The sequence below is a fragment of the Dendrobates tinctorius genome, unplaced genomic scaffold (genome assembly GCF_039654945.1).
Source record: "Dendrobates tinctorius isolate UK_male_01 unplaced genomic scaffold, ASM3965494v1 ptg000241l, whole genome shotgun sequence".
In the NCBI taxonomy this organism is placed as follows: Eukaryota; Metazoa; Chordata; class Amphibia; order Anura; family Dendrobatidae; genus Dendrobates; species Dendrobates tinctorius.
Genome location: NW_027361908.1, coordinates 13,328 through 36,816, shown reverse-complemented (window position 1 = coordinate 36,816; position 23,489 = coordinate 13,328). Strand labels below are relative to the sequence as shown.

At 44.9% G+C, this 23,489-nt stretch overlaps 1 protein-coding gene across 3 annotated transcripts in view; it reads left to right on the top strand.

Moving 5' to 3' along the window:
• SCYL2 (SCY1 like pseudokinase 2) overlaps positions 1–21,802 on the top strand; it is a 40,914-nt gene extending 19,112 nt beyond the window's left edge. For all 3 annotated transcript variants that reach the window (XM_073556871.1, XM_073556870.1, XM_073556872.1), the window contains 3 exons: positions 1,465–1,660; positions 8,089–8,246; positions 17,733–21,802. In XM_073556871.1, the coding sequence (XP_073412972.1) occupies positions 1,484–1,660; positions 8,089–8,246; positions 17,733–17,922 (525 nt within the window). In that variant the 5' untranslated portion in view covers positions 1,465–1,483 and the 3' untranslated portion in view covers positions 17,923–21,802. The remainder of the gene's footprint in view (positions 1–1,464; positions 1,661–8,088; positions 8,247–17,732) is intronic.
• The last annotated feature ends 1,687 nt before the right edge of the window (positions 21,803–23,489 follow it).

Here is a 23,489-nt window from a genome sequence, read left to right as displayed (position 1 = left end):
AATGGCAGTTACCAGGAACAGTGGAAGTCAAGTTATAAGGTCTGGAAGACCAAGCAAAATTTCAGTGAGAGCTGCTCGTAGGATTACTAGAGAGGCAAATCTGAACCCCCGCTTGACTGCAAAAGACCTTCAGAAAGATTTTTTTAGACTTTGCAGTTGTACATTGTTCTACTGGAATGTTTGTTTGATTGATTACATCTTTGATATTTGTTATAGTATATGGGATATTATAGTTCCTTTGAGCATCATTCTTCTTTTGTTCTCTAATCTTTAACATTCTGATTTTTAGAGATTGTTTTTTCTTCAACATTCTTAACTGTTTACAATAACAGTGATTTTGACCAGGGTGCCCAAACTTTTTCATGGCACTGTATTTTGTTTCTATAATAGTTTTCTCATGATTATCACATATCTACAAAAAAAGTATAATTTTTGATGTACAAGCGCCTTACACAGTGCTGTGGAGGGTGGTATAAAATGGACCAACTCCTAAAATATATAATACATTGGGTACAGTAGTATAATGCAGGATGTGCTGTAAATGTTTTCATAAGAATATGGGAAAGTTATGAGCTGCCCTATGAATGCTTGTTCTGTTCCTGATCTCGATTTTTAGTTTATGTACATGCTCAGTGGTGAATCTCATCCTCCACAGATCAGAGGTACAAGGCACTGGGAATGAATGCCTGCACTCATCTCAGAATTGCTCGAGTGAACAGGAAGTTTTTATTTTATGTTCTATCTAAATAGCTTTATTTATGCATCATATGATAAGCTATTTATCATGTATGAAGGAGTCGGAGACGTGGCTTACTGACTCCATAGCCCTGCACACAACCATTTGTAAAAAGGTAATAGCAAGTTCCCTTTCAGGGTGATGTTTACTTGAATAGTCCTTCTCAGACATAGGATTTTCTTTTTATAATTGTATCCTGATAGGATACATAAAGGAAATGAATCCAGCTCACCACATTCCAGGTGCATGGGACCTCCGTCCTGAGACGACATGCAACGGAAAAAAACACAACTTTGTTCCTGCTCCTTGGATAAAAATCTTGAAAATGTTATTTTAGCAATTAAAACATGACAAAAGACATGCTCCAAGACGGATGAAAACGCGTCGCTTGCTGTCCCTTTATGCACATATGGTGTGGTCTTGGAGCATGTCTTTTGTCATGTTTTAATTGCTAAAATAACATTTTGAAGATTTCCATTCAAGGAGCTGGAACAAAGATTTGTTTTTTTTATCCTCTTAGGATGCAAAGCAAAAGCACATATCTTACATTTACACAGCTCACAGTTTGTTTGCACTGTCTAAATTATTCATTGGTAAAATAAAAAAAAGTGGTAGAAACTGACAACCTCGTTCTCAAGCACTTAATCATTTCTTTCGGAGCTCATCTTCAATTCTCTTTGTGTTCGTTTTCACTGAATGCTACTTTTTTTCTCCCTAATATGTACAAGGTCAAGCAAGAAAACCAAAATGGAGTCCATGTTGAACAAGCTGAAAAGTACAGTCACAAAGGTGACCGCTGATGTTACAAGTGCCGTAATGGGAAACCCGGTCACCAGGGAGTTTGACGTGGGAAAGCATATAGCCAGTGGCGGCAATGGTCTAGCCTGGAAAATCTTCAATGGGACGAAGAAATCTACTAAACAGGTAGATATTCAATGATTACTGGTAGTAAAGGCTGGACAAGTATTAGGAGCCAGGTAGTCAGTTCGCTCTCAGAATATACCATAAAGTAATATCGGTGATTAATGACTCGATCGTAAAGAGCAACCTAGCCTTGATGACGGCCCAGCATTTACCGTATATGTAACGTTTTTCATCCATTCACAGTATGTCATAATCTCTACCACAGTTAATTGTAGATAGATTGGAATGATAGCGGAATAGCATGGTAAATATGGCAGTAAGCTCTCAAGCTTTTCATTTGCATAACACAATGTGTTAACAAGCAATAATAATTTTACACTCCATAAACTATTTCATGCTTAATAATTAAGTTGTGAAATCCGTTTAAATTACTCGTCTGTCGTCATTATGAGTCATTAGCCTTAGAATTTGAGAAGTTATCCATCTGAATAGACTAAAATGCGCCTTTGGATACGCTATGAATGCTAATACCCTATTAAAGATGAAACGGTTGCTATCCTCTTCTTTCTTCTGGAGCTCGCCGCTCCTCGCTCATCCCATCCACTTCCTGCTTGCTCTGAGGGTGGGCGTATATTCCTGGGTGATGGTGTGCTCTCCGATGCTCCTATATGATGCAGCTTTGCCGCTGGATTATCAGAAGCCTTTGAGGCTTTGTGCACACGGTGCGGATTCTGCTGAGGAATTTTCCACGCAGATTTTGCTAAATCTGCAGGCAAAATGACCTGCGTTTTACCTGCAGATTTAGTGCAGTTTTTGTGTGGATCCCCTGCAGTTTTCACCTGCAGATTTCTATAATGGAGCAGGTGGAAAACTGCAGCAAAACCGCACAAAAGAAGCGACATGCTGCTTCTTTTATTCCACACGAAATCTGCGTGAAAAAATCTGCAGCATGTGCACAGGGTTTTTTGTTTTACATAGCCTTAAATGGTACTGTACATCACATACAGTTCTGCAGGGCCAAATCTGCTGCAGAACTGCACAGAATCTGCACCGTGTGCACAGGGCCTTAGGGATGAAACTGTTCTGCTTCAGGAGCAAACATCGATCCTGGCCAGCATTGGTGCAGTGCTTACAACATCTCTATGAAAGAGTTTGTAAGCACTGCGCTTGTTCAGTTGTATACTATTAATGAGCTTGATCATGCAGCTTTACTTTATCATGTTAGGACTGCACTGTGGGATGTATAGTCGTTTTCCTGAGATTCTAATGTTTCTGACCACACTACTGCTCATTTCAGCATGTATACTGGACAGTGTTCCTCTTGACTCTGTGCTGTTTGCTCTTACTTCACTACACAAACACTTGACCTCATTAGACCAGCAATATGTCACTTCCCTGGGATTAGTGCAGTCGTCATCCATAATTACAATGCTGATGCCAATGTATATGTAGGCCGGGGTTCAGAAGAGTCTCAGTTAGCACTACTGTAACTCTGGCTCATTTTGACACAGAAACTACTGCAAGAAGCATTTTAGGCTCTGGCTATGTTGGCATCATACAGATAGATAACTGCACTTTTTGAAGAGAACAGTAATGTTTGCCTCTGCCTTTGGGCACAGAATGGTTAGTCCTTAGAGCACATGTGGGTATAAGAGTGGCATCTAATATGACACGCTGACAACATCTTTTCCGCAGTACCGTCATGTGGGCAGAATGCAAAAATAATCCATAGAGTAGCCCCCATTCCTAACAGAACCTCCTGTATCATGTACATGCACACTGCAGAATTACTTCAAGTTGCATAGATTCCTATTGAACATGATGCGTGTACTGAAAATAATCTTGCTGTCCACTTCATTTACTAGGTTTACTATTCTTTTAAAGAAGACGACTCTCTTGCTAAAAAAAAAAAAAAAAAAGTTAAGTAACTTGTAAATGTGAGCTTCTTTGATATTGCTGCTTTTTTTCTTTGTGCCTTACATTGTTCCATTGCAGAGACATTGACTTTTGTTGCTTTTGAAGCTCAGGATGTGAAATCTTTGCTTTTAGTTCATCTGGTTGTTGCTTCGGAGGCTTGTTTGTCGTCTACTTTCACACCTCTCTCACAGATACTGATAATAATGGATCAGCAACTTCAGAGACTGGTAGACTGCTAGATCAGCTGCATAGCTGTTGTTGGCAGCTGCTCGGAGAGAGGGGTGAAAGCGCAGGCTCCCAGAGAAGACACTCAAGAAATGCCTAGTTGAACCTCAAGCAGAGATTTCACATAGTGCACTCCAAAAGAAAGAATTGGGAATGTCTCTGCAATGTACTGACGTAGCGCAAAACGTAAAAGAGTAGCATAATCAGGGGAGCTCATGGATTTTTACAATGTACAACTTATTTTTTTGTGCAAGTGACAGATCCTCTTTAAAACGACTGTCAGCACAGAATGGAAAACAAGTGTGTGGGAAAGTGTATATAAATGTTTAGATACGCCATGAGGTACCGAGTCCCTCTACTTGGTTTGAACAATCATTGTGTGCTTTCTGTCATTTTAACCCCTTTCTGACATCAGACGTAATATGCCTTCCATGTGACCTTGGCCAATTTGACCATGGATGGAATATTACGTCATCATGATCAGCCACGCTCCCGGGGGGGTGCGCGGTCGTTCACCGCCAGGTGTTTGCTGATTCTGACAGCTGACACCCAGTATGCGCAGTGCATGATCACCAAGTCTCCCTGTCAGTGCAGCGCTGACAGCTTCTATCGCTCAGTACTATAGAAGCGATAAGCCTGCACTGAGCTCCTTTCTCAGCCGGGCTAAGCTGCGATCAAATCCTCGCTAGCACAGTGAGTGCTCACGGTGCTAGCGCGGATCTCATCGATGTCACCGCAGCTCAGCCCGGCTGGCAACGCAGTGTCAGTAATCGAAGGTGATGCCATAGAGGCTACCTTCGGTTACTGCTCACCTTTCGTAGCCGGGATGAGCTGCGGTGAGTTCTGTGAGATCCCCGCTAGCACCATGAGCTGTGAGCGCTCACTGTGCTAGCGGGGATCTGATCGCAGCTCAGCCCAGCTGGGAACGGAACTCAGTGCCCGGAGGTAACCTCTATGACATCACCTCCGGTTATTGGCACTGCATTCTCCAGCAATCTCATTCACCAGTGGTTTTCAGCCGGGACAGTCGCATCTTGGCACCATCCTGGTTGAAAACTGTATGTCACCCAGAAATGGATTACGGTGTGGAACACAGCGACGGACAGGTATGGTATTATTGTTGCTTTTTTATTTTTATTTCAGGAGATCAAGGGCTTCGCTTAGATTAGGCGTAGTTGTACGTATGGTTTAATTGAGATTAATAAAGGAGTCTGTGTCATTCTTTTCAAATAAAATACTTTATTCTGGGTTTCTGTGTTTATTTACAATACAACTATAAGATTAGTAATGGGGGTGTTTTATACACGCCTTTCCATTACTAAGCCGTGGGCTTGAGGTCACCTGAAAGGTGACCTCAACCTCACGAATATTACCCCGCTTGCCACCGCTACAGGGCAAGTGGGAAGAGCCGGGCAAAGACCCAGAATTGGTGCATTTACTAGATGTGCCTTTTCTGGGCAGCTGCGGGCTGCTATTTTAAGGCTGGAGGGTCAATATCTATGGCCCCTTACCAACCTGAGAACACCAGCCCCCGGTTGTCTGCTTTAGCAAGGTTGGTTGTTAAAAATAAGGGGGACTCCATGCCGTTTTTTCAATTTAATTAAAAAAACAGCGTGGGGACTCCTCTATTCTTAATAACCAGTCTTGCTGAAGCTGACAGCTGAGGGTTGCAGCCCCCCAGTTTTATCTGACTGGTTATCAAAAATAGGGGGGGAACCCACGCCGTTTTTGTTTTTTAAACTACCGTATTTATTTACAGCGCATGAGCGGCTGACGAATACTCCCATCCGCTGCTCCTGCTGGCACTGTTAATAGCAGCAGCAGGGGTAGGTTGATGGGAGTAATATTCCCATAAGCCGCCGCCTGCTGTCTCTTTTATCACTTAAATGTAAAGGTACTGTCACACTTAGCGATGTACCAGCGATCCCGACCAGCGATATGACGCGGTCAGGATCGCTGGTGCATCGCTAAGTGGTCGCTAGTGAGCTGCCACACAGGCAGGTCTCACCAGCGACATCGCTGGGGACGGGGGTCGCTACTTACCTGTCACACTAGGCGATCCTGCGTCCTCCCGCCCGGCTCCACGCTCGTCTCTCCACAGGAAGCTGACGACGAGAAGCAGTCCGGGACGTTCTCGCGCGATCAGCGATAACCAGCGGGTGAGCGGGTCGTAGGTAAGTATCAGACACAGTGATGTCGCTAGAAATATCGCTATAACGTCACAAGTTATAGCGATATTGCTAGCGATGTCGCTTAGTGTGACAGTACCTTAACTCTCATCATTCTCCCCTACTCGCGCCGATCGCCGGTAGAGCAGGGGAGAATGATAAGAGTCGTGTTCAGCACCCGGCGCCGGGGAATAGTGCTTACTGCAATGCTTCTTCCCTGGCTCCAGTCCTTGTGGTACTGATGTGGCATACGCATGCCACACGTGCGCTGAAAGTATTACACACACGGCCACTGACATCTCCGGTACCTGAAATATCAGGACTTGTGAAAGAGGCGTTATACCGGGTTTTTATGTTTGGCCGCTGTCACACACTAAAAGACGCCTTTTATTGCAAAAAATAGTTTTTGCATCATCACATTTTGAGAGCTAAAAGTTTTCCATATTTTGGCCCACAGAGTCATGTGAGGTCTTGTTTTTTGCGGGACGAGGTGACATTTTTATTGGTATTGTTTTCGGGCACGTGACATTGTTTGATCGCTTTTTATTCCGATTTTTGGGAGACAGAATGAGCAAAAACTAGCAATTCATGAATTTTTTTTTGGGGGGGGGGGGGGGGGCATTTATACCGTTACGTGTGTTGTAAAATTGATAGGGCATTTATATTTTTTTATGTTTTCACACTTATATAATAGAAACTATTATATAGAAAAAATAATTGTTTTTGCATCGCTTTATTCTGAGAGCTATAACTTTTTTATTTTTCCACTGATGATGCTGTATGGGGGCTTGTTTTTTGCGGGACAAGATGACTTTTTCAGCGGTACCATGGTTATTTACATCCGTCTTTTTGATCGCGTGGTATTTCACTATTTTGTTCACCGGTATGATGATAAAGCATTGTTTTTTGCCTTGTGTTTTTTTTTTTTTTTTTTTTTTTTTTATGGTGTTCACTAAAGGTGTTAACTAGTTGGACAGTTTTATAGGTTGGGTCGTTGCGGACATGGCGATACCAATTGTGTACTTTAATTGCTTAGATTTTTTTTTTCATTCAAATATTCAGTGATTAGAGTATATATTGATTTTTTTTATTTTTTTTTTAATTTTATTGATTTTTTTTAAATATTATTACAATTATTTAAAACTTTTTTTTTTTTTTTTTTTTTTTTTTTTACTTTTTCCTAATTTTTTTACTTTGTCCCACTATGGGACAATCATTTTTTTTTGCAGGCTGATCGTTTCTGTGGCATGCAGATGAAGCAGCATCTGCATGCGATAGAAGCTGTCAGTGCTGCACTCACAAGGAGACTTGCTGATCATGCACTGCGCATGATCAACACGTTTCCTAACTCTGGTGACCCGGATGTCGTCATGATGACATCCGCTCACCATGGCAATGATCGGGACCTCATGTCACGCCGCGAAGTCTCCGATCCAAAGGCAGTGGGGGCAGTCAGCCATGCTCCGGCTCCCTCAATGCTGCGATCTTGTTTGATCTCAGTATTTCGGGGGTTAAAGGACTGGGAGCGGTCCGTAACCGCTCCTGATACCTAGTGCCGTTTGTCAGCTGTGAGAATCGTCCGACACCCGGCCGCGATCGGCCTCACACCCCCCGTGAGCTTGGCCGATCACGATGACTTAATGATCTGTCGATGGTCAAATTGTGCCAGGTCACATGGATGGATCATTACGTCCAATGTCAGAAAGGGGTTTACAGGGCTGTTCCCATCTCAAGAACCTATCCCAATATGTAGTAGGTGTAGTAATAATAATAATATTAGCCAATTAGAAATGTAGAATAGTTTTTCTGATTCACTATGTCTCTTATGTGCAGACATAGCAGGACCTAAAGTAACCATGATTACATCTACTAGCAACTAGCTGTCACTTTATCAGTAGTTATAACCATAGATACCTAAGATCCTACAGTGCCTGCAGATAAGGAAAGACATAGCGAATCAGAAAAGCTATACTATATTTCTTATTGGCGGCATTTGCTACTGTTATTATTACACCTACTATATATTGGGATACCATCTTAGAGATTGGAATACCCCTTTAAGTCATCCAAACTGTGTTCCAGCCCATTAATGTATAAATGTAATTCAAAATAAAGTTCTCTTTTAGAGCAATGTTTTAATACTGGGTCCTTTACCTGTGTTTCTTTTTTTTTAATTAGGAAGTTGCAGTTTTTGTGTTTGACAAGAAGTTAATTGACAAGTATCAAAAGTATGAGAAGGATCAAATTATAGATTCTCTGAAGCGGGGCGTCCAACAGTTAACAAGGCTCCGACATCCACGGTTACTGACTGTACAGCATCCACTTGAAGAGTCTAGGTAAGGCAGACCATTGTGGACTCCTATTGTGCATAATGAATTTAAGACCTCTTTCACACGTTCATGTTTAACCCCTTTACCACCTTTTGGTTTTTGCATTTTTGTTTTTTGCTCCCCTTCTTCAGATCCATAACTTTTTTTTTTTTTTTTTATTATTTTTCCTCATTATGGCCGTGTGAGGGCTTGTTTTTTGCAGGACGAGTTGTACTTATTTTATGATAAGTGCGGTGAAATTGCAAAAAAGTGCAGTTCCACAATTGTGGTTTTTTTTTTTTGTTTGCCATTTTTACTAAATGCTCAAACTGACCTGGAATTATGATTCTCCAGGTCAATGAGTCTCCTCAGGGAGACCATCTTTACCATCAGTGTGTCCATGAATGTAAAAAGATCTGATCTTTCAAAATATAAAAGAAGCGGACCGACCGCAAAACGCGCATTGGGGTTTCCTGACGGTGCACTTGTTCTGTTACAATGATGGGTACACTTTAAGGGCAATATGTAATTTTTACATTTGATCCTGTTTACTCTCTGCTTTGATTTTTCCCAGGATTTCCTGTTTGGTAGGTTCAGCTGCTGTGTAGCCATTGTGCCCCAGTTGCAGCTGACCTATCCATTCTATACCCTAGCAGTCAGCATTCATCAGGATTTGGTTTAATTAGATTAAATCCACCTTTTGCTATTTGTCTGAATGCCTCATTCCCCACATATGAGCTACCTCATTGTGCTGCCGGCCAGCGTTTTTGTTCTTGGGTGTATCTGACATTGTATTATCCTCATTCATTCCTATTGGCAGCGCTATAATACAGGCTGTAATGCAGGATCTGTGCAATATAGTGTGTTTACTCGTCAATGTGCCCCTCAGGCTGAGTTCACGCGTAGCGTTTTTTTCGCGTTTTCACGGCGGTTTTAAGCGCGCGATTTTGCCGCGAAAAATAAGCATCCCATGCATTCCTATGGGATTCCGCAATGCTGTGCTAATGCTGCGTTTTTTTCCGCGGCGGAATCGCTTCATGGAAAAAAACGCAGCATGCTCAATAACTTAGCGGAATCGCGGCGATCACGCACCCATTGGAATGCATTGTTCTGCTTACTTTCCGCATGTGGCTGTGCACACCATGCGAAAAGTAAGCAGAACATTTGTGGATGGTACCCACAGTCCGGAGGAGAGGAGACTGGGCTCTGGGCACCATATCCCTGTAAAAAATAGAATTTAAAATAAAAAATATTGTTATTCTTACCTTCCGGCGTCCCGCGCAGCCTTCCCGCCGTTCTCCACGCTCCCGGTCCCAGTACGGTAATCCTTTGCGAGAATGACCGCGATGGCATCACGATCCTGCGAGAACGGACGCCATCGCGGTCATTCTTGAAAAGGATTACTGGGACCAGGAGTGTGGAGAGAGGTGGGAAGGCTGCGCGGGACGCCGGAAGGTAAGAATAACAATATTTTTTATTTTTTACATCCTATCTTTTACTACTGATGCCGCATAGGCAGCATCAGTAGTAAAAAGTTGGTCACACTCGTCAAACACTGTTTCTCTATCGCTTCATTGGGGGACACAGGGAACCATGGGTGTATGCTGCTGCCACTAGGAGGCTCACACTATGCAGAAAAAAAGTTAGCTCCTCTTCCGCAGTGTTACACCCTACCGACAGGAAGTAGGATGTTCAGTTTAGCTTGGTGTCAGATAAGAGGTGGACACGGGTCGCTCTTGAGACCCATATCTACCTAATGTGCGTCGTTCCTTTTCAGGTACTGGAGGGATACAGTGTGAACGGTCACAACTGTACTCCCACGCAGAGACTGAGTACGGCGTGTACTGCCACCCCGTATCCTCATATGTCTGTTCGGCAGGACCCCAAAATCCCTAACTCAGAAGTGTGTTTAGGTGATCCGCAAGAGAAAGAATACCTGGTCCTGCCTCCGTCTCCCACTCACTCATCCACCAGAGCATGTCGGTCGAGGAGACATGGACGTCCCGCAACATGGATTCCGGACGTCCGATTTTTGCGAATGGGTAAGTACTTTTCCTCTTTTCTCCTCAGGTGCTGAAGAGGAGATGAAAACGGGAAAAGAAGAGAGAGAGAAAAAACAACCCTTATTCAAGTGGCTAGCGCAGTTCATACCTTCCAGCTAGTTTGGGGGGCCTCAGTACTGCTTTGCAGAACCTTTGGGGAAGAGAGGGTGATTTGGCACACAGAGGCTTCCTGTTCTTTGTGCCCCCTTGCTGCCTAAGTGGTGTCATGGCGCTTTGTTTGCGCCACGGCGCTTTGTTTGCGCCACTTTTAGCACCCTGGCGCCACTGTGGGGACCCGTATGGTGCTATTTTATGACCTCTGCGGGCCCCCCTCCCGCTCCGGCGGCCGCCGGCTATAATCTAGGTCCCGGCTTCATCTTGGGCCTAGTTAGTTATGCCCCCGCCCCCCTTTCTCTCGGCTCCGGACGGGCTTTTTTCCCGCCTGTGTCTCCCTCTCTCCCCTTCCTGTGTGGCGTCAAGCTCCGCCCACTACCCTCAGCCTCCACTGTGGGCTGGAGCCGCCGCCATATTGCTCCTCCGGGCCCCGCGTTTAGCTGAGAGCGTGCTTCCCGGTTTCTGGCTGCCCTCTCCCCTCTCAGCGCGTGCGTTCTGCCCTGCGTCTCCTAGCAGACGCCATTTTCCGGCTGGTGTACCGGGGAGCCGAAGGACTGCCGGATCGAATCCTGAGGCATGACATCAGTTGCTTCCTTAAATCTATGGGACCTGCCTGTCCTTCTCTACAGCCAGCAAGCCTCCTACAGGACATCTGCCGTAAGTAGCTCTGCACTGCAGACTGGCACCCCCCTCTGCTCTCCTGTCCCCTAACCTTCTGGCAGCGCTTAGTGGGATTGTTCTCATGTCTAATTCTAAGCCACTTCATTCTCCATCCTCCTCTTCCTCGACTGTGGTCCTCTCCCACCGTCCAGGAGCCCCCAGTTGACCCAGTCGTACAGTTTCTGGAGCCGTACAGTCACTAACGTAATGGTTTTTCTCGAACCGTATGGTCTCTGAAGTAATTGTACTCTAGAGCTGTACAGTCACGGACGTAACAGTACTCTACAGTCGTGTAATTACTGACGTAATTGTAATCTTCTGCCGCGCGGTCTCTAGTGCATCAGTATGTCTGGTGTCATAGCACATAGAGCCTTGTAGAGCCACGCGGCTGTCTTCTGTATTTGCCGCATGGCGTTGGCCTGGTAGGAGGTTTCACTCGCATGTTTTTTTCCTCGGAGATCTGATTTTTGTCACATGGTGGTTGTGTTTTCGGCCATTACAGATAGGTGCCCTGATTTTCAGCAGAGCAGAGGAAGTCTCAACCATTGCTTTACATAAAGATGTTGGAGCCCTGGCATAGCAACTGCTCCCATATCTACTGCTCAGAGGCACTCGCCCTTTATTTTCTCTTTATTTTCCCCTCCGGACGCTGGCTTCATACTGCTATAAGCAGAATAATGAGCTGCTTCTATCTCTTCACGTCTCCAGTGTTTGGGCCAGACATCCAGCTGGATAGAAGTCCGTGTTACCTGGCAATTGTCTGCTGTGGCTCAGTGGATAAAGAAGCTGACCACAACTCGCAGTTCCAGAAGTTGGAACCATGGCGCACAACAGAGCGTAATGTTTAGTCTTTCTGATCCCAGGCCTACTGTTCTACCGTCAGAAGAATTGACTGGTCAGAATCTACTTTACTACAGACTTCGTGGCACGGCTTACTACACGTGAAGCCATTATTCTACCTGATGTCGTCAGGTACCCAGACCTAGACCGCAACACAGAAGCCGTTATTCTGCCTAATGCCGTCAGGTATTCAGACCTAGATGGCAACACAGAAGCCATTATTCTGCCTAATGCCATCAGGTACCCAGGCCTAGACCACATTACAGAAGCCGTTATTCTGCCTAATTCCGTCAGGTACCCAGACCTAGACCGCAACACACAAGTCGTCATTCTGCCTAATGCCATCAGGTACCCAGACCTAGCCCGCAATACAGAAGCCGTTATTCTGCCTAATGCCGTCAGGTACCCAGACCTAGCCCGCAATACAGAAGCCGTTATTCTGGCTAATGCCGTCAGGTACCCAGACCTAGACCGCAACACACAAGCCGTTATTCTGCCTAATGTCGTCAGGTATCCAGGCCTAGACCGCACCGCAACTCAGAAATGACTGTCTCCTATACCCTTCTCCGGGTTCTCTCCACGCTGATTTGTGCACAGGATACTTAGAGCCAATTGCAGCTGTGCTATATCCGCTATCCGGTTTCAGACGCATCACCTGCCAGGTACAGTAGTTCATACGGCCGTATTACTGTGGAGACGTGTCTGGGGTTGACTGCTTCTGGGGTACTGGTGTTCTGTACCGTATTCAGGTGAGTCAGATGCTCTCGCCTTCAAGTTCCTCGCGTTCTATTGCAGCAGTATTCTATCCCTTATCGAGCACTTGAATAGTCCTCTACCAGATATGTTTAGTCAATACATGCCGTCTTTCTGGTAACTCAAACGTAACCGAGGCCATCAACTACACCGATCCGGATCTACTGTCCCATTTTCAGGTGAGTCAGGAGCGTCCTCTCTCACGTTCCTCACGGTGTTTTGCAGCTTTTGCCTAAGCTCCCGTCTAATCACCACTCGAGGTGAGGTGCCGGCATTTATTGCTCATGGCGGGCTGCGGTTACAAGCCGCTTTCAGGTGAGTCAAAGACACCTTTCAGCTGCATATTTCATTGTCCATAACATCTGTGGTTTGTTAACAGTTAAACGTAAGCACTGCCATGTCCACACGGAACGGATCTCTGTCCCACAGAGTGGATCTCGGTAGCAAAATAACTGGATACTCCACCTTCAGGTATGTCAGACACTCTCGTGTCGGGTACGGATAGTCGCGGTTTTACTACGGCATGCTCTGTACCCTAAGTGTGAGTTTTGCCACACCTTCTGATCAGTTTACAGTACTGTCCGCAGGCTGTCTTTACTGCCAGTGTGTTCCGCCTAGCTTTAATGTTTGTCAAATAGTAGTTTATAAGTTCTAGCCTGTCGTAAGGGCCTTCGAGCTACCACAATACCTAAGCTCCTTATCTGTCGGAACTTACCTATTCTTTCTTACAGACGCCGAGTAAAGCCTCCAGCAGCTCAGACATGTGACTTCTGACCTTGACTGAAAAAAGTATCCCACCTCCGACAGGAGTGGGATCTGACTCTGCGCAAGCATCGACCAGGGTGGAAAGCTGCTCCAGTCTTGGATCCAAGGATGAGTCTGGTGATAACGCGTTTCTTCCTTTGGCTAGAATTGTATCTATTCACTGTTCTCCTCGGGCACGTGTTGTCTTAGACTTAGGCTAGCGGGTCTACACAACGTAATCCCCTCCCTGCTCCAGAGGGTCCAGGATAGATTCGGTCGTTTACATCGTCATGCGGATTGACCTGCCTTTCGTCAGCCTAGTTGTCTTCTGGTGTCTATTTGATCTACCTAGAGCCAACTTTCCTTACAGTTGACAATACTCCATGTTTGGCATGGACTTTCCTTGCTCGACTAATCACTTTTCTAAGTCCAGCTAGACTATTTTTTCCCATATCCACCCTCATCCCCGTATGCTGGGTTTATCTTCCTTTTGATCTCAAAAGTCATCCAGTAGTCTTCGTTCTTCCTCCTTAGTCGAGCAATCAGTTGTCTCTTCATAGCCATCCTAAACCTATATCGCTGCGATGAGATCCAGATTATCCCCAGGTTCCATTCAGTACGTTTTCAGGGTTCGGCTCTTTAGCAGGTTCTCCGTGGCCTGCTCTCAGTTCTTGTCATTTTTTCACTGAATGGACTTCAGCCGTTTCCAAACAAGAGGGCGCCTTAGTATATCTCTTTTCTCCCGAGCGCTTCGCAAATTAGACTACTTCTGCGACTATGAACCCTCCGGTTCCAAGTCTTCCACTACTACGGTCCTTCCTCTTCCAGAAGTGCATCCCTCAGAGATTCAAACGGCGAATTCACACAGTAGTTGGCAAGGTCAACCTTGAAACCACCCGCCGCTATATCGTGTCCTGCCTTAGTCTCCACCCATGTTGCAGAGTTCTATAGACACGTGGCCTAGCTTGCTCATCAGAGCATTCTTTCTGGAGACTGGTCGGAAGATTTGACTGTCCTCACAGTCCAAAAATTTTCTCTTGCATGAAGACATGGGTTTTCGCTTAATCGTTCCCATCTAGGGGTTCATTTGGCTTTCGGTTTCACGAGCGAAATTATCCCAAAGAAGTCCCTCACCAACTTTCTGTTCCTTCCGTGTGGCTCTAATACGCCAAATTATTGAGGAGGTCACTGGAAGGACAAGCGCTTTCCTTCCTCAGGCTGAACCTCGTTGTTCTTCAGCGCATTTACCTCAGCGTGCCTTTCGGGATCTATGATTGAGCCCATCCTTGTTTTTCTCAGGAAGAAATTTTTCTTCGTTCAGCATTTGCCTCCTGTGAATCGCATGAATTTTCCTTGAAGCTCTTATACAGGACCTAATTTATTCAGGGCTTTGGCGATATCTACTTTTGTAATGGACGGGTTCATTCTCCTTTTCAGTTGGTAGCCTTCCCTTTCAGGCTCTCCACCACTCCTAGGGCCTCACAGACTCTGTAGCAGCTGTGGTGCACTTCCTGTGGATCAAGGGTCCACTGTCCATCATTCTGAATTCCCTTTCTTTCGTCTGCCTTGGACTTTTCCTTCGTGGTGGTCTCTCATCAGGCTACCTGGCTACAGCAACTGTACTTATCAAGCTCGGGCTTGAAGTACACTGTATTCCAAATTATTATGCAAATTGGATTTAAGTGTCATAAAGATGTAATTTTTTGTTTATCAAATAAACTCATAGATGGTATTGTGTATCAGGGCTCTTTGGATCACTGAAATCAATCTCAAATGCCTGTGATAATTAGTTTACCAGGTGAGCTCAATTAAAGGAAAGCTACTTAAGAATGATGTTCCACATTATTAAGCAGGGCACAGGTGTCAAGGAATTTAGGAAAGAAAAAGGATCTCTCTGCTGCTGAAAAGCATCAAATAGTGCAATGCCTTGGTCAAGAGATGAAAATATTAGATATTTCCCAAAAACTTAAGCGTGATCATTGTACTGTTAAGAGATTTGTGGTTGATTCTGAGCACAGACATGTTTGTGCTGATAAAGGCAGAATGAGGAAGGTTTCTGCCAGGCAAGTTCATTGGATTAAGAGAGTGGCTGCTAAAAAGCCATTACAAACCAGCAAACAGATATTTAAAGCTGCTGGTGCCTCTGGAGTCCCTCGAACCTCAAGGTGTAGGATCCTTCAAAGGCTTGCTGTGGTGCATAAATCTACTATTCGGCCACCCCTAAACAGTGTTCACAAGCAGAAATGGTTGCAGTGGCCCCAGACATACATGAAGACTAATTTTCAAACAGTCTTGTTTACTGATGAGTGTCGAGCAACACTGGATGGTTCAGATGGATGGAGTAGTGGATGGCCACTATGTCCCAACAAGGCTGCGACGTCAGCAAGGAGGTGGAGGAGTCATGTTTTGGGCCGGAATCATGGGAAAACAGCTGGTAGGGCCCTTTAAGGTTCCTGAAGGTGTGAAAATGACCTCTGCAAAGTATATAGAGTTTCTGACTGACAGCTGTCTTCCATGGTATAAAAAGCAGAAATGTGCCTTCAGGAGCAAAATCATCTTCATGCATGACAATGCACCATCTCATGCTGCAAAGAATACCTCTGAGTCATTGGCCGCTATGAGCATAAAAGGAGATAAACTCATGGTGTGGCCACCATCTTCCCCTGACCTCAACCCTATAGACAACCTTTGGAGTATCATCAAGCAAAAGATCTATGAGGGTGGGAGGCAGCTCACATCAAAACAGCAGTTCTGGGAGGCTATTCTGACTTCATGCAAAGAAATCCAAGCAGAAACTCTCCAAAAACTCACCATTTCAATGGCTGCAAGAATTGTGAAGGTGATATGAAAGAAGGGTTCCTATGTTAACATGTAACTTGGCCTGTTAAGCTATTTAACTCCAAAATATATCCTTTTTGTTCAGTGAATGTGACCTCCTAATGCTGCAAATTCCACAAATGAGCATTTTCAGTTCTTTAAAACATATCAAATGTTTAGAAATTCTACTGTGCCTAATAATTTGGAACAGTGCAATTTGAGTTTTTATTCATTTTGGAGATTATACTGTTATTATTGGGAGGTTTCTTCAATAAAATTTGATGTATACTCTAACCGGTGATGACTTTTATTAGACTGACTGTCATTTGTACCGACTATTTAGGAAAATCAGAGAAAAATATCATTTGCATAATAATTTGGAACACAGTGTATAGAGGTCCTCTGGCCTCCAGGTCAGCGTCTGCTCGCGGAATCTGGTCGGCATTAGTAGGGCTGCCGGCTCAGGAAGGACTGCGTTCTTTTCAGTATGACGCACTCTGCCCGGGCAGTGTGTGTCCTCCTGGCGGTACTCTTTGGGCCTTCGTCTGGCACCTCTGCAGTGCAATGATATGTCCTCCACAGATCCATGAGGTTTTTCAGAGCCCATGCCTAGCCTCGGCAGGTGCCGGTCGGGGTGGAAAGACCTCGCAGGTGACGAGGGTGACTTCCTCGCCCTGATTGGAGTTGTTTGCTGTTCCCTCCCCTTGGGGACTGCTTTGGGACGTCCCATGGGTTCCTGTGTCCCCCCAATGAAGCGATAGTGTGACCAACCTGTTAATCAGGTCTCCAAGCGATGCTCCAGATCGCTTGGAAAACGCTAGCATTCTGCAAGCTAATTACGCTTGCAAAACGCTAGTTTTTCCACGGGAAAATCGCGGGAATTTAAAATGCGATTTTCCCGCGGAATGGAATCCAGAATTCTCGCGGTAATTTCCGCAAGAGTTCCGCTACGTGTGAATGTAGCCTTAGGGTGTGTGCACACATTGCATAAAATTTCTGCATCTCTTAGTAGGAAAACGCAGCTGCAAAATCACTCATGTTTGCTGAATTTTTGCCCTGCGTTTTTGATTGATTTGAGTGAGATCAATGGTGAAAAACGCAGGGCAAAAAGGCACAGATCTGAGATGCTGCAGATTATTTTCTGCACTACATCTGCAAGTCAAAAATACTGAACATGTGTATGACACGTCAGGTTTCTCCTTCACTTTGCTGGCATCAGGATTGCTTCAGGTTTTGGTAGCAAATCTGCATGGCGAAAACGCACTAAATCTGCCATATGTACACACAGACTTAAGCTATGTTCACACGTTGCATTTTTTTTAATGCAAATTTTAATCTACATTTTACAGTACCAGCAAAGTCTGAGATTTAAGAAATCTCATTTTTTGTAAGCTGCTTCTTTACTGCCAGGACAGCAGGTTTTGCCTGAGGGAAAAACAAAAACGCAGCAAAAACACAACTTGTTAACATCATCTTAGAAATATTACATAATGGACTTTTACAGGGGGCGTTACATTTTTTATTTCTCTATTTCTTCCTACAGGGATTGTCTTGCCTTTTGTACGGAGCCTGTCTTTGCCAGCTTAGCTAATGTTCTTGGAAGCTGGGACAATCTCCCATCTCCGCTCCCTGCGGATATTAAAGATCATAAATTGTACGATGTTGAAACTAAATACGGCCTGCTTCAGGTAAGAAATGGTCCGTCTGTAGTGCTGTTATTTTATATTCCGTAACAGAAATCAGTACAACCGTAGAGGACACTTACCAAGTCATAAGCCTGATCTCGTCCCCTCCAGAAGGAATATGTGAAGTATACTTGTATTTTTTTGAGTTGTCATAATGTAATGTAATGTAACAGTAATGTACATGATTACAGTTTACGCATCATGGCACATATGGAAATGAAACCAATTGGGTCTTGAGCCACGGAATTTTCATTACATGGGAAGCCTGAGATGTACGCTGGGTGTAGAATTATTAGGCAAATGAGTATTTTGATCTCATCATCCTTTTTATACATGTTGTGCTACTGCAATCTGTTTAGGCTTGAAAGCCAACTGGCAATTATGTAACTCAGGTGATTTGCATCTCTGTAATTAGGAGGTGTGTGGTCTAATGACATCAACACCCTATATAAGGTGTGCTTAATTATTAGGCAACTTCCTTTCCGTTGGCAAAATGGGTCAGCAGAAAGATTTGACGGACTCTGAAAATTCAAAAATTGTGAGCAGTCTTGCAGAGGGATGCAGCAGTCTTGAACTTGCAAAACTTTTGAAGCGTGATCACTGAACAATCAAGCGTTTCATGGCAAATATCCAACAGGGTCGCAAGAAGCGTGTTGATAAAAAAGGCACAAAAAAACTGCCCATGAATTGAGGAAAATCAAGCGTCAAGATGCCATTTGCCACCAGTTTTGCCATATTTCAGAGCTGCAACGTTACTGGAGTATCAAAAAGCACAAGGTGTGCCATACTCGGGGACATGGCCAAGGTAAGGAAGGCTGAAAAATGACCACCTTTGAACCAGAAACATAAGATAAAAGGTCAAGACTGGGCCAAGAAATATCTTAAGACTGATTTTTCTAAGGTTTTATGGACTGATGAAATGAGAGTGACTCTTGATGAGACAGATGGATGGGCGCAAGGTTGGATCAGTAAAGGGCAGAGAGCTCCACTCTGACTCAGACGCCAGCAAGGTGGAGGTGGGGTACTGGTATGGGCTTGTATCATCAAAGATGAACTTGTGGGACCTTTTTGGGTTGAGGATGGAGTGAAGCTCAACTCCCAGACCTACTGCCAGTTTCTGGAAGACACCTTCTTCAAGCAGTGGTGCAGGAAGAAGTTGGTATCGTTCAACAAAAACATGATTTTCATGCAGGACAATGCTCCATCACATGCATCCAAATACTCCACAGCGTGGCTGGCCAGTAAAGGTCTAAAAGAAGAAAAAATAATAACATGGCCCCCTTGTTCACCTGATCTGAACCCCATAGAGAACCTGTGGTCCCTCATAAAATATGAGATCTACCGGGAGGGAAAACAGTACACCTCTGGGAACAGTGTTTGGGAGGCTGTGGTCGCTGCTGCACGCAATGTTGATCGTAAACAGATCAAGCAACTGATGGAATCTGTGGATGGAAGGCTTTTGAGTGTCATCGTAAAGAAAGGTGGCTATATTGGTCACTGATTATTTTATATTTTTTTTTTTCTTGTTTTTGAATGTTAGAAATGTTTATTTCTAAATTTTGTGTTATATTGGTTTACTTGGTGAAAATAAACAAGTGAGAAGGGTATATATTTCGTTTTTATTAAGTTGCCTAATAATTCTGCACTGTAATAGTTAGCTGAAAAAACAGATGTCCTCCTAAGATAGCCAAATCTAAAAAAAAAAAAAAACAAAAAAAAAACCACTCCAACTTCCAAAAATACTAAGCCTTGATATTTGAGTCTTTTGGGTTGATTGAGAACATAGTTGTTGGTCAATAATAAAAACTAATCCTCTCAAATACAACTTGCCTAATAATTCTGCACGCAGTCTATACAATCATAATATCATCCATTGTATTGTTACCTGATAGGAGATTTGGCAAGGGATGATAACCGTGAGCTCATTGGCATGCCTTTTATTTGCATTTAAAATTCATTGTTGAACAAAAAAAAATTGTTCACAAAAATTCAGAGGCCATTATGATGAAGTCGTCGTCATGTTTGCTGTATTTATTGAAATGATGATCCAGTGCTTTTATGGACAGAATGTTTGGAATGCTAGAATACAAATTCACTATATCACAGGTGAGAAACTTGTATTCTGCGCACCACCATACACTGGACTGGACTGAGAGGAGACTTAATAGCTGTCTACAAATATCTAAAGGGCTGTCACATTGTAGAAGGATCAACTTTATTCTCATTTGCACAAGGAAAGACTAGAAGCAATGGGATGAAACTGAATGGGAGGAGACACAGATTAGATATTAGAAAAAACTTTTTGACAGAGTGATCAATGAGTGGAACAGGCTGCCACGAGAAGTGGTGAGTTCTCCTTCAATGGAAGTCTTCAAACAGAGGCTGGACAGACATCTGACTGGGATGATTTAGCGAATCCTGCTTTGAGCAGGGGGTTGGACCAGATGGCCCAGGAGGTCCCTTCCAACTCTACGATTCTATGATTCTATGGACATATTCTTCAAAAAGGCTTTCCGAAAATCATGGGCTCCATGAACTAAAGGTGACGGGTGATCTTCAACCCAAGCACTTAGGCGTTCAATAAGAAATGCAATTCCTGGATATTACTGGATGTAGGCAGTGGAGGAAAAACTTATTTTCGAATTTTTGAAAGACCATGAAAGATTACCATTAAATATTCTGCTGGAGTTTTTTGTTTTTTTATCGACTATCTCCACGTTCATCTCGTCCTCCAATAATTTGGCTCAAGTTGTAATACATTCCGCTGTACAGTTTTTTCTAATGCATCTGTATGTTTCATTATATCTAAAATGCTGTAAAATTGCCTACAGTACATGCTTTTCCCCACAATGATGGTTTGGGGAGCGATGTCATCTGATGGTGTAGGTCCACTGTTTTATCAAGACTAATGTCAGCGCAGCCGTCTACCAGGAAATTTTAGAGCACCTCATGCTTCCCTCTGCCGACAAGCTTTTTGGAGATGGAAATTTCATTCTCCACCAGGACTTGGCACCTGTCCACACTGCCAAAAGTACCAATGCATGGTTTAAAAACAACAGTATCACTGTGCGTGATTGGCCAGCAAACTCGCCTGACCTTAACCCCATAGAGAATCTATGGGGAATTGTCAGGAGGAAGATGAGAGACACCAGACCCAACAATGCAGATGAGCTGAAGGCTGCTATCAAAGCAACCTGGGCTTCCATAACACCTCAGCAGTGCCACAGGCTGATCGCCTCCATGCCACGCCGCATTGATACAGTAATTGATGCAGAAGGAGCCCCGACCAAGTATTGAGTGCATTTACTGAACATACATTTCAGTAGGCCAACATTTCGGATTTTAACCGACCGCTGACGGGATAGTACGTTAGCGGTCGGTATCCCCCGCTTTGAGGTGGACTCCGGTGGTGAGCCCACCTCAAAGCCGCGACATGTCAGCTGTTATAAACAGCTGATATGTGCCCGCAATAGGCGCGAGTGAAATCGTTATCCGCCCGTGCCTATTAACTAGTTAAATCCCGCTGTCAAACGCTGACAGCGGGCATTTCACTAGTACTTGCGGCGCCCGGCCGGAAATGAGCGCATTGCCGACCCCCGTCATGTGATCGGGGGTCAGCGACGTGTTGCCATGACAACTAGAGGTCTCATAGAGACCTCTATGGTTGTTGCCGGCAGATTGCTGTGAGCGCCACCCTGTGGTCAGCGCTCATAGCAATGCTGTATTTCTGCTACATATAGGCAATCTGAACATCGCCTATATGTAGCAGAGCCGATCAAGTATGGCACGCTTCTAGCTTCCTATGAGGCTATTGAAACATGCCAAAAGTAAAAAAAAACAAAACATAAGTTAAATCACCCCCTTTCGCCCCAATCAAAGTAAAACAAAAAAAATCAAACCTACACATTTGGTATCGCCGTGTTCAGAATCGTCAGATCTATCAATAAAAAAAAAAATAAAGGATTAACCCGATTGCTAAACGGCTTAGTGAGAAAAAAATCAAAACCCCAGAATTATATTTTTTTTTGGTCGCCACAACATTGCATTAAAATGCAATAACGAGCGATCAAAAGAACGTATCTGCACATAAATGGTATCATTAAAAACGTCAACCCGGGAGGGGCGTGGCTATGCAGCGGTGAGGGAAGGACGCGCGCTGCGGGAGCTCCCAATAATCCTTAGAATATCCTGCACTTACCGCCTGTATTGAGCACAGGACGTGGCAGCGCTTGGTGCCCGCTGGTGTCGGGACCCCCCGGGAGCTCTGAGGAGAGGTGCAGAACGGCTCCGGTGAGCGGGAGCCTTGGATGACGGGGGTGGACAGTGGGGCCTGTGGGGAGCGGCGGCCATCTTGGACGCGCGCTCTGTCTCCAGCGCTGCGGGGACAGCGATCCACATCCTGCAAGATCCAAGAGGAGTGCAGGGAGTGCCCTGAAAGACGGGCCCTGCATGATTCCCTCTTTCCCAACTGAACTGCTGGCCTGCTGGTATTGTTACTGCTCCCCCTCCCACTGCTACTATCTGAGGGTGGATATCCCTCCCCCCCCCCCCCCCCCCCCCCCCCCCGCCATAGGAGCCTTGGTGACATTCTGCCTTCATTCACACAGACTCTGCTCCCAGGCTGCAATTAATTAGTATGATCCTTACTGTGCATATTTAACTGCAACGGGAAGATTTATAGACTGTACAACTTCAGCTATACCGGGGTATTTCACGGCTCTTAATCATGAACCGATCTAAGGGATCGATGGCGGCAGAAAAATTGAAGGAATTTGCCAGGCCCGACCCTTCTGAGAGTACACGTACTCTACGAAACGCCCCCCCCCCGCAATCTCAGTCCCTCAGGGAGTGGAGAGGAGGTCGAACAGGAGGAAATGACCCTTAGCCTGCATCAGCTGTTCAGATGCCTGTTTATCTCCCTCACTAGCACATCTCTGACGGAGAAAATAGAGGATGTCTGCACTGAGGTGGGGAGACTCCGTCACGATATGCAGGCCATGAGAGGGCACATCGCGGAGGTGGAGACGAGAGTATTCCAGGTGGAAGATACCATTATGCCAATGGAGCCTAAGTTAACCAAGGTAGCGGGATCTATGAACTCCTGGAGGCAAAAGGCAGACTACCTAGAAAACAGAATGCGGCGGAATAACATCTGTATCATCGTCTGCCTGAAGGTCAGCATCCTGACATTCTTAGAAGGCTGGCTTAAGACCTCTCTGGTGTGACGGCCGTCTGCGAATCTGGGCTGCAGTAGGAACAGCACCCCCGAGTAACCCCGAGACCCTTAACCCCTATACAGGGATCTGGAATTGTAGCAAGGCCCAGAGGGTAGCTGTTTAGAGGAGCAGTGGACCAGAGCAGGACGGCCGCGAAGGGGTCAAAACTAAAAGCTGTAATCAAAGTCAGGAGGCAGGAGTCGGAGGCCGGAGGGCAGCAGAGGTACGAAATCAGCAGACAGAAGGAGAGTCAAAAGTCCAGGCCAGGGTCAGTAAAACCAGGAGGGCAGCAAGGTACAAAATCAGCAGGCAGAAGGAGAGTCGGAAATCCAAGCAAAAGTCAGCGTCAAAATATCAGAATAGAGGCAGAGGTACAAAAGCTGCAGGCAACAGAATGGT